Source organism: Saccostrea echinata, unplaced genomic scaffold, assembly GCF_033153115.1.
Source record: "Saccostrea echinata isolate AGI-Se365-2 ecotype Australia unplaced genomic scaffold, CSIRO_AGI_Sech_v1 ptg000054l, whole genome shotgun sequence".
In the NCBI taxonomy this organism is placed as follows: Eukaryota; Metazoa; Mollusca; class Bivalvia; order Ostreida; family Ostreidae; genus Saccostrea; species Saccostrea echinata.
In genome coordinates this window covers 23,812,501-23,824,638 of record NW_026889803.1, presented here as the reverse complement: position 1 = coordinate 23,824,638, position 12,138 = coordinate 23,812,501, and the positions used below count along the sequence as shown (strand labels likewise).

Here is a 12,138-nt window from a genome sequence, read left to right as displayed (position 1 = left end):
CATATTTTAAACCTTTTGTTGAAGTGACCTTGATCTTACTGGAATGACCTTGGGTTAAGGTTTGAACATACCAATGGGGCATAAATCTTTTTGTGAAGCATGAGCTTACAATAATTCGAAATGTGGTCAGGACACGAATTATACATTTATCTGTAAAGGACCTTGAACTTGATCATCTGACATGGAATGAAGAACATGATACACCTCTTAAACAATCTCTGTATGAAGTATGAATATCCGATGTGCCTTCATAAGAAAGTTATAGACCACACAAATTTTACACTATTTACTGCCAACGACCTTGAACTAGCTGAAATGACCTTGGGTGAAACGTTAAAGTCAAAATTCAAGCTCAGATTATAAACAATCGTTTTTTTCAAGAATGAACTTTCAATCTTTCTCAATTACGAAATTATGACCCCATCATGATTGCACAGACAAATGAACACAGAAACAGACAGACAAAGTGATTCCTTTATACTCCAGTCTTTGTTTGCTGGGTTATAACTATGGCACAAATGATGTGTTAACATGGCAGCCGATATTTTCATTGTTAGAATAATATTGCTAAAACTTCTTTTCATAAGGTAAACTATTTTTATTGTTTCTTTATCACTGGCGATAAAGTTAAGTCATGCAACTCCCATAATAAGATAATAGTGGGCGTTTTTCTGTATATAAAATGTATGCCGAGTGTAACCATGGTTACCACCTATATAGAGATCTATTCCAAATACTTTCTTTACATAATAAGTGGCAACAAGGTTTATTGTTTTTATTTTTATATGTAAATGGCCAATTTGGTTTTTTGAGTGCTTGTGAAGAGTCAATAAAGATTCAAAATAGCCGAAAATCTAAATTTTGTTGAAATCAACCTGTCCGTTACCATGACAACCAAGGCACATAGCAACCAGACTTTGTTTGATTTAAAATTCTGTTGTCAAACTATTATAATTGTAACTATTATAACGAGCAAAGTTTCATGATAATCGGTGACCATGCGTGCCAAAAAAAGTTCAAGTTGTTACAGAAAATTGTTAGTAACTCTCCATAACATATTTTGGTTCTTATGTGCTCAAATGTTGTTACCATGGGTTAAAAGTATAAAAATGGGCTAAATTATAAAAATGTACTTTACTAAGACATCTATTACAAAATCAAATTTGATTAATCGCAATATGCAACCAAACTGTGGATTAATATTTTATAATTGTTCATAAATATTTGCCGAAAGTGACTTTATTTGCTTTGTTGCTATGGAGAATTTGTGGTTGCCATGGAGATAAGTATCTTTACAATATTTTTTGGTTTGCAAAGGTGTCTCAGATATATTTCCTTACTTTAAACTGTGTTTTTATACTCTCAGATAACAAATTATTAGATTAATAATGTTTACATTGTACGAATTTCCATTTTTATTTATCAAAACATCCATTTTTGTTGCTAGGCAACGGATTGGAATTTTCAAAAAACACCTTTTTGAATTTAAAGTCCAAAAGAGACATTCCTCTGCTTTTATGCGAAATACTTGCAACTCCTGTATTACGCCAGAAGTTTGAGTAATAAGGCTTTGAAAAGTACCAAAATCAACAAAAATGCTGAATCAGCAAAAAACACAAAACATGCATATCTACCCATGTCTAGTACAGTTATATCTCAAAATCTTATTTCTATGTAATGCATTGTGAAAACACTTTAAATGTTTATCTTTACGATAAAGATAAAAGAAGAAATTATTAAATATTCACAATAAAGTTCAAGCCCTAAAGATTAGTGATTTTTTTGTCCATACACATGGAAAATTGACTGGTTGCTAAGGAAATTTCTTTTGTCATGTTTCCATAGTAACCATGACCCAAAACTTTTTTCACTTTGCATACATTGATTGTAGCACAAGAGAAATCTATATGTTGAAAATCATCAAATTCTGAGAACCCTCATGATTCACTTTCAAACCTACTTTGCCTGATTCTTACAGAGACTTGCACTTAACTACAATGAACGAACGTTTTCAGACTTGTGTTCTAAATAAAACCGCGTGGTCGGGGTTTGTCAATTTGTTTTAGACCGGGACCTTCGGTAATATTAGAAAAAAATGTTAGTCCTTTGAATGGCAACATATCCAGATAGTAATTAAACAGCCTATCAAATATATCACGGCGTCCATAAAAGGATGAAACTTTGTTTTGTTAATAAAGTGGTTCTTACAAATATGTAACAAATCTTAAACATCTAAATAATTATTTAATTTTTCTAACAAATACTAATTTGGTTCTAAGAAAGCCACGCAGTTGTATATAAATATTCCAAAATAATCTTTCATGTTTAATGGACTGACAGGTGATCAAATTTCCCCTCATCACGATACGTACACCCCCCCCCCCCCCTTTAAGAATACAATGTTTTCCTTTAGAGCCGAAAATGTCAATCGGTTGGTTTGTTCTGGTACGTAAACATATAGGTGAGGGCTGGTGTTGAATTCCGAGAGAAATCCACAACCTATTTTAATGTAAACCAATAATCATATGCGACATTTATTATTCGCGAATCGTCAAATGAATGAAAAACAAGGTCTGCAACGATTAATATCCGTGACTAAGCTTTCCTATTTTATAAACTTTTTAAGGTCTTTTATTTTATTTCTAAAACTTAAAAAAATGTAATGATTTAATGTGTTCATTGGAGAGGTCAATTGAGCGTCGAAGTGTGTACTATTAGTTTCTTTGGGTGGGGGGAGGTACCATTTTCGGTGCATTTGATTTCCGGAATTTTGCATTGCACTTCCGACAATCGATAAATATCACTTCTAACATTTATTATTTTCATTCCGGATTTGACTTTCATTCCGGATTTTTTTTTACTATATTTCCAGCAATTTAACGTTAACAAAATAGATGGAATTAAAATTTTAATAGGATATAAATGGTGAATGGCTGAAAATTTATACATTTTACAATGTACATGGCACTTACGGCCTTTGAGCAGTAAGGGATGGAATACGGAGAAAATGATCAGCATTCCATAGGTGCTTGTGGACAGGACCCCCCCCCCCTCCCCCCCGAATATACACCCTGGGTCCAAAAATATTTTTATTCATCTTTTTCCATAAATTTATCTTCTAGTACACATTTACAATGTATTCCATGTGAAAAATCAAAAAAAAAAAAACAAAAAAAAAACAAAAAAAACAAAAACCAAAAAAAAAAAAAAAAAAAAAAAAACCGTAAAAATTAACGTTTTATTAAAAAATCATACCCGCGGTATTATAAAATAGAGCTCTATTTCTCTACAGAGAAACTGTAATTTTGCTACCGTATTTCTACTAGTGAAACATTGCTGGTATCATGCAGAGTGTGACATGGCCTTGACTCAAGTTCAAGGTCACTAAGGATAAGATGTTTTGACTGGATGTATGGACTAAAAGAACATGTGTCACTGTGAAGTTTTCAAGTCGGTAACCTACAGATTGGGTTTTATGACGAGAGTGTGTCATGGCTTGACGCAAGGTCATTTGGAATGTTCAAGGACACGTACATTCCTTTACAGTTTTTCCTAGCGAAATATTGTAAGTTGCTTCCCCTTACAAGATTGCTTACATGTATAACTTTAGAATGTGGCATGACATTGACTCAAGGTCACTTCTTCTTTCCGCAGCTCCAACGGAAGACCTATTACAACGAGCTCGCTCTAGTTTCTTTCCTTTTATTTTTTTCATCCAATACTCAATTGAAAATTATTCTCAACCTGACTGATCAAAAAGAGTGTTATTTATATAAAACTAAATCTGATATAGTTTAAAATCTTTATTTGCCTTTTGAGAACTACTCAGCTATACACATCATCAATGCTAATCAGTTATATACAAATAATGCATACACAGTGAACATTTGCATAAGATAAAATGTTTAAACATATGAGTGGCCGATGGCCTTGAGCATGTTGTGGCCGATGGCCTTGTGTGACTGGCCGATGGCCTAGTGTGATTGGCCGATGGCCTTGTGTAGTTGGCCGATGGCCTTGTATGATTGGCCGATGGCCTCGTATGATCGTCCAATGGCCTTGTAAGTCTGAACGGCCGATGGCCTTGTAACTGAAGGAGGCCGATGGCCTTGTGCATGTGTTTGCGGCCGATGGCCTTGTAGAAATCGAATGCTGAAAATGCAATTTCTTTGGGGTTGTATAACACATGACATAAATATTCATGTGTGAAATGCCCAAAATGAAGATATCACAAACAGGATAATTGATGTGTTTGAGATAGCTGAGAGTTCCCAAAAGAAATTGTTACCACCACCATCCTTAATCTGATAAACATCCTCTAAATACAACAAAGTTGCTAAGTAAACAAATGTATACATATACACAGAGTTTTGAAACATTCAGTATTACTGTATAATAGACTAACAAAGAAATAATATGCTTAATCTCGACGCAAAATGTGTTTTTACATTTTGCGTTGATCTCGACTCAAAATGTAATACAAAAATGTAATAATCCTAAAAATCATATTTTTACATTTTGCGTTATTACATTCTGCGTTGATCTCGACGCAAAATGTAATAATGCAAAATGCAATAATCCCGCTTTATTACATTTTGCGTTATTACATTTCCTGTTGTAACAGTGCGTAATTTTTCAAAGTGTGTGGTTACAAAACATTCCCAACCCTCAGCCTTTATTCATACAGGTACTAGAGAACATGTTTTCACATAACCAAATTGCCCCCAGCCTGCAGCATTCTCAAGGATATATTATTATAGTTCTGCAACTATTATTTGGTTCTGATCCTTAGAGATCAACTCGGTTTATCTCTGTATAAGCTGCATGAGCATTCAAGGCAATTATTGTAGAATGTTATTACTAGCATTGTTTGTTTATTTATTCCTTAAGCCATATGGCTGATCAGATTACATAATCAGAATACAACATTACAAATACAGGATGTATAGCACGAAAGAAATATACATACATAAAATATCTACATATACTTGTTTTAACATACGATTGTTTGTATACAATATTTCCAACCAAACATTGAAAAAAATCCTTAGTTTACAGATGTAAATCTCTAAGTGCTTCTGCTTTTTGGAGGAATTTCCCTATATTACTTAGTTCACTCACATTTTCAGTTGATAATAATTGTAAAAGTTTATACATACTAGGTCTATACCAATAATACTTTTTAATATACAATTTCTTATACTCATGATAAAGTGAGCATTTTAATATAAAATGGTACTCATCTTCAACCTCCATTTGACAACAAAAACATAATCTATTCTCCCTAGGAATATAAGTAAATCTTCCCTTCTCAATCATTAATAAATGTGCACTTAGTCTATATTTTGTAATCAATTGAATATACTTGGTTGGAATAGGTTTCATTAAGTAGGATTGCATGCACAGCTTATTTGTTAAATATCTATACACAGAACACTTTGATGACGAAGAGAAAAAAAGCCTCACATTTTTGTTGGAAACAGTCAGTTAATCTTTGTTTAAAATTTTTAAAAATATATTTTTGTTTGTAATATTTTGACAATACCAAACTTCTCCAAACCCTAATGAAAATAATAAATATTTTACATTAAGTAACCAGTTATATTTTGTACAAGAACTTGTCTCAATTCTTTCAAGCATATCTTGGTAAATACTTTTCAATATACAATTTTCTGACTCCAATAATTTTAACCAAAACTTTATAATACGAATTTCCTTTGAATAAAAAGAGGTAAGCGACCAAGTTCATTATAGATCATCAATGACGAGGTATTTTTTCTCACTTTCAACATAATTTTGAGATATTCTAAATGTATTTTCTCTATAGCATCACCTTTGTGGAATCCCCATATTTCACTTGCATAATTCAATATACTACTTACATAAGTATCAAACAAAGATAAACAAGTAACAAAGTTAAAATGCACATTTTTCATAGACTTCAAAAGTTTAAACATACATTTCCTCCCTTGAGTAGCCAATTTTACCTGAGATTTATGAAAATTACCTGTGTATGTCAGAGTGAGACCAAGATAAGTAAACTCACTGACAGCTTCAACTTCCTCATCGTTATAATACCATTTTTAAAAACTTTGATTCAATCGACCAGATTTCCTAAATACTACTATTTTAGTTTTACTTACATTTACAGATAATTTCCAATCATTACAATATGAGTAAAGCACATCAAGCATTTTTTGTAATCCTTCAGGAGAATCGGAAAATAATACCATGTCATCTGCATATAACATTAAAAACAATGACACTTCTTGGAAATTAATATCTTGACAATTAGACATGATAAAAGCATTCTCAAAATCATTTAAATATAAAGAAAAAAGTAGAGGAGACAGTGCTTCTCCCTGACGGACTCCTTGTTCTACTTTAAAAAAGTCACTAAAATTGTTTTTATATTTCACACAACTCCTAACATTCTTATACAGAGACCATATACAGTTAAACATTTTCTCCTTGATCCCTAATGTTATGAGCTTTTTGAAAAGATAATTTCTATTAATACTATCGAATGCCTTATGGAAGTCCACAAAACAACAGTAGAGTTTCTTCCCATTCGAAAGATGTTTATCAATTATACTTTGCAGTGCAAAAATTGCGTCTATAGTACCAACCTCTGGTCTGAATCCAAACTGTGCATCAGTTAAAATAAAGTTACTTTCGGACCATTTCATCAGTCTATTATTAAGTATAGTTGTAAATATTTTTAACATACAACTGTGAAAATATGTGGAACTTTCTCTTATTTTCTGTTGGGTTTTCATAAACAAAATATTGATTATATCAGTGTTTATTTCCCAAATACATATCATTAATCTATATCTATAAAATAGTACCCTTATGAATTTTATGTTAACCACGTGATTAATAAACAAATCGGAAATCATTCTAAGCCAAAGTAAGTGTGCCTGTAGTTTTTTTGTTGTTGACCTTTTCCAGTTCGGTAACCACCACCAAGCCCATCCACCTTCCAATTATTGATCGTTCTATACATCCTAAGGGTTCATGAGTATGTTTTTTTTGAATTACGTAATTATACACTTATATATATATCATTGCCTTTTCCAAACTATGTGAAATTTATCGCTCAACATTGAGATCAGGTGCTTGCATGAATGGGAGCATATAGTTTATCTTGGGTAACTATTTCTTATTAAGATTAAGATTCTCCGGTTGTTTACTCTATGCCTAATTTATTCAAGTGCTATGGAACATAAATAAAGCTATTTTATATAAAAACATGAGGCCACATTCGCTAGGAAAAAGCACTAATCATGTCAGAATTGAAAAATTTACATGGAGGGTGGGGAGTGGGTGCTTGAATTTTTAACTACCTGAGGATGCTTCCAAATCAATATAACAAATGGCTTTGCTGTTCTTTTTTTTTTTTTTTTTTTTTAAAGATATTTCCTACTTATTAGATTTTTTCCTAATACTCCTTTTTAAAAATTTGATCCCTCATTGTGGCCCCTCTCTACCCCTGGGATCATGATTTGAACAAACCTAACTCTACACTACCTGAGGATGCTTCCATATAAATATGACTAATCATGGCTTTTCAGTTCTTGAGAAGATTTTTTTCCTGTATATTCCTATGTAAAACCTTGATCCCCAATTGGGGAGCTTTCATCTCAGGTGAGCTAAATATGAACCCCACCATATTGCATGCCTAAGCAAAGAGTGTGCAAAAATTTCAAGCATCTGCGATGAGTAGTTGCTGAAAAAACTGCATTGAAAGATGGGCGAACAAGGCAAGTGAAATTTCTATAGTGCCACGAACATGAAGGTGAAAAATAAATTCTCAATTATATCAAAATTTTCTTTGATAGTTCATCTAACATTAAAGTATAATTTATATAAAATCTCAACAATTTGCAAAAGTCTCACGAAGATTGAAATTACTTGCCTATGAAATAGCATACACACACTAAAGAGGGCGAAAAGGGTTATTTTCTAATATCATAACACAATTTTTCAATATGAGTGGGTCTTCGCTTCATTTTTTCGAAAGCGTATCCTCAACATTTGCGTAAGATGTACATTTTCAGTTAACAAAAACATGGAGCAAAAACCCTCTTTACCATAAAAATACACTTTTATGACACAACATTCGTGCCTCTCCGAGAAATACTTGAAGTCCATTTAGTCAAGGGTCATATCACAAACATGATTTAAATGCCGCTATTCTTCAGGAGTTGTGTAGCGTAGTGGTAAGCAAGTTAATCTCAAAGGGAAGTGAAATGCAGGACTTTTATAGCTAGGGTTCGAATCCCACATTATTTTTTAATATCAGTCTGAGAATAATTTTTGCTGAGAAAATTTTCCTAAGAAAAGTTTTTTTTCTATCATAATTTAAAAAATTTCAATAATGAGAACTGTACTCTTAATACTAAATTCACAAATTGAACATGTTTTGTTTTATATTCTAGTATCTGGAGCTAGGCTTTCTGCACACCTTGTTCACCCATCTCCTTTGTTATGGACAGACAGGCACACACACACACATACAGACAGAAACACAAGGGTAAAACAGTATACCCCTCTTTTCGGAGCAGGGGTATAAACATTATGTGTCACATCAATGAAATTTTCACTTTTCAACTGCACCCAGATTCCTGCTGAATCCAAAGCAAAAGAGCCCTCGTTCTTTTTTTAAAATGGCCCTATCTTGAAATATTCCCTATTAATGCAAAAAAAAAGAAGTTAAAAATATAAGATAAGAATTTTATGGGACATTTTACTTCATGTGACAAACACCATTAGCAATAAAAGTCAAACTGAAACAATCTACTCATCAGTTTTTGTTTATTCATAATTGATCATCGATAAATCTAACATTTTTATTACAATCCTGACTAAATGAAATATGAAGATAGCGAACAGTATTCACTCTCGAAAGTCCAATGAAAGGATACAAATTTGAAGCAGAGCAAACATGGACCTCAAAATTTAGAGGTGGGATCAGGTGCCATGGAGGAGTAAGCATCCCCTGCATCCCCTAAAAGCATGTGATACTTTCAAGTAAAACGGTGAAGCATAAATTACACCAGAACGTGTTATTTCAGTTAAGTTGTGTGGAATTACATACAGTATTACATTTTATTATAAATTTTCAGTGTTTTTTTTAAATTCATAAAAAATAAAATAAAAGATGCCTGGATTGATAAAATTTAAAAAGATTTTAATAATAATTAAATTGTAAATAATTTAGTACTTAAGTATTCGAATGGATGCTTGTTGACCAAAGGAAACTTATTTATATGAATGTGTCATTTTGTCATAGAACTTGGATCTTAAAAAAAATGTTGCACTCCTGTCCATGGAAATATGGATCTAAACAAAAAGTCCCATAATTGATAGATTTATTTGGTAACAATGTTCTTAAGAATTAACCCACATTTTTTAATACCAGTTCATGTTCTCTACAAAGTGTGACATCACACAAGGAAGTGACAAAAATACAGTGAATGTCACGTAATGGGTGGCCAGGAGTCCCTTAACTCTGCATGTTTTGATTGAGGTAGCCACTGTAAATACTCAGAGAGCAGATCTGAAAAAAATAAATAAAAGAATTATGTAAAACTGTTTCTACAAACTCTTTTTTGCTTCAATAATGTATATCACTGAGTACCAAAACTCCGTCACCATAAGCGCAAAACAATCCCGCGTTACTCTCTGAATTATTTTTTAATTTGTTTCTTGTTTGCTACACATAGTAATGAACTTAATGTTTTTAGTAATATTAACAAAAAAATGCAGTAACTGGGCTTATATAACACCACTAAGTAGAATGTGTATCACATCCGTGTATATTACGTCCAATGAACCTTAACTCCATTACCAGAGCCCTTGACAGTATGCAAACATATTAAAGACAATTTTTTCCCCTAGTTTAGTTTTTGATACCCTTTTCTATAATTAATTAATAAAAATATTGGCAATAGAAAATAGAAATCAATATTTGTAACATAGTTCAGTTTACTAGTATATTAAATAGACTACATAATAGTCGTCATTAGTAAACTCTGGTAAGACAATTCATTGGAATGCTAGGAATAATTTCCTTTGAAAGTTATCTCTCTTACCAGAAAGACATTACACCTTAATGCAAATGTAGACAAATAGTTAATTATTTTCAGCCGTATTCAACATGGTATGTCAACTAAAACCATTGACATAGACCTTTATAAAAATAGCTGACATGTGAAAATGAGCATGTTGACGCATATGTCGGAAATATCGATGGAATATCGATGAAGGAAAAGGTGCTTACTGATTTCACATAAAATTTGATAGATACAATAAACTAAGTGTAATTTATATTCGTTTTTGATGCATTCTTGAACTTGACTTGTTATAGTATATCGGCATTTGATTGAAGATTTTCAGCATGCAAAAATGATATCACAATCGCATTCATTTTCAAACAGCGCGGAGTTCCTGAAATTGACGGAGATAGGGTAGTGACAGAGTTAGGGGGGTTGGCGATATAGAGGGTACTCAATGTTTTGCAGATGAATATGGAATTCATTTCACGAGTGGGACAGAATTTTTTTTATATTTTCTCTAGTGCAAAGCACGATTCAAAATGTCAAAAATTCCTGTCTCATTAAATTTTCTGCTTATTACATTTTCTTAGATTTTCCCTCCGCTTCTGTCTTTTCGTAACACAGTGTCATAGGCTGTGACGTCATAGTTGAGTGGTTTGAGAGCTAAGCGATTGCAAGATTGAAAATCGTTGTAAACATGGATTTTTTAGGACATATTTGGAAAAACTTTGGCAGTGTAACTGTTAGTCTCTGTCAGGATGGCTCATTAACTCTATCTTATAACAGGCCAGGTTTTTTTTTAAAAAACACTCTTCGTGAAGGGAAGTTTTGCCGCCCTTCTGATATTCTCACACTGTGAGAATACCATTTTGATATCCTTTCACACTGTGTCTGAGTATCACTTTTATTCAGTAAATAAATTACAGTATTTCTCTACTCAAAATGTAATAAAATAAATAATAGATCAATAAAGAGTTATTAAAATTTTTGGTCCCTCTGAGTCCTTAATTTAAGGGGATAGTCCCTTTTCCTTGATATCAGATATAAGATCTTGTGATTTTTTAGGCATTTTGTTCAATAACTATTCAGAAGATTATTTCTGTTTTCAAATATTTGGCATTCTGGCCCCTTATAATGTATCATATCATCAAAATTTTATAATATATTGTTGCACATTTTAATCTTTTTCTGCTTCAATAATTTATGACAGAATATTTAGCGTTAAAGAGTTATAGTTAAAAGTCTTTTGACAACACAATAACCATGAAAATTTGAAAAAAATTCGAACAAACCATCTCTGAGAAATTCTCTGCAAAAAATTGGTAAAGAAAACAAGAGGTCCATGGGCCACAAAGTTCACCTGGGTCAATATGGCCCTGCTGTTCTTCATCAGCATATTTTTTTCTATTATATATTCCTATATAAAACTTTTATCCCTATTGTGACCCCACCTTATCCCTCCCGGTGTCATGATTTTTTCAGAAGTAGCCTCACCACATGATTTGAACAAACTTGAATCTACACTACCTCAAGATACTTCCATATCAATGTGACTAAACATAGCTTTGAGGTTCTTGAAAAAAAATTTTTGATGATTTTTTCCTATACGTCCGTTTGTTAAACTCTGATAGTGCATTGTGGCCCAACCCTACCCCCGAGGGTCAAGCTTTGGACAAACTTGAATCTACACTACCTGATGATGTTTCCATATCAATATGACTAAACATGACGTTGCTGATCTTGAGAAAAAGACTTTTGAAGATTTTTTCTTATATGATCCTATAAAAAACTTTAATCTCCAATTGTGGCCCCAACCTACCCCTGGGAGTCAAGATTTGAACAAATTTGAATCTACACTAGTTAAGGATGCTTCCATATCAATATGACTAATCATGGCTTTGCTGTTTACGAGAAGGTTTTTGAAGATTTTTTCCTATATATTCCTCACAGGCACTTGGGTTATGGACACCCCCTCCCCCCTTTTCCATTTTTTTTTCTTTTTAAATCTGGGGTAGAGTCACCTTTTTCCTATTTTTGTATTCTAATATACACTATATATTATCATATGGTGCAC

The 12,138-nt window shown here is 32.5% G+C and overlaps 1 protein-coding gene across 1 annotated transcript in view; it reads right to left on the bottom strand.

Moving 5' to 3' along the window:
• Positions 1–9,164: 9,164 nt before the first annotated feature.
• LOC133206146 (probable ATP-dependent RNA helicase DHX37) overlaps positions 9,165–12,138 on the bottom strand; it is a 725,850-nt gene continuing 722,876 nt past the window's right edge. Inside the window, exon 26 of the mRNA XM_061342078.1 lies at positions 9,165–9,565. Coding sequence (XP_061198062.1) covers positions 9,486–9,565 — 80 coding nt within the window. The 3' untranslated portion in view covers positions 9,165–9,485. The remainder of the gene's footprint in view (positions 9,566–12,138) is intronic.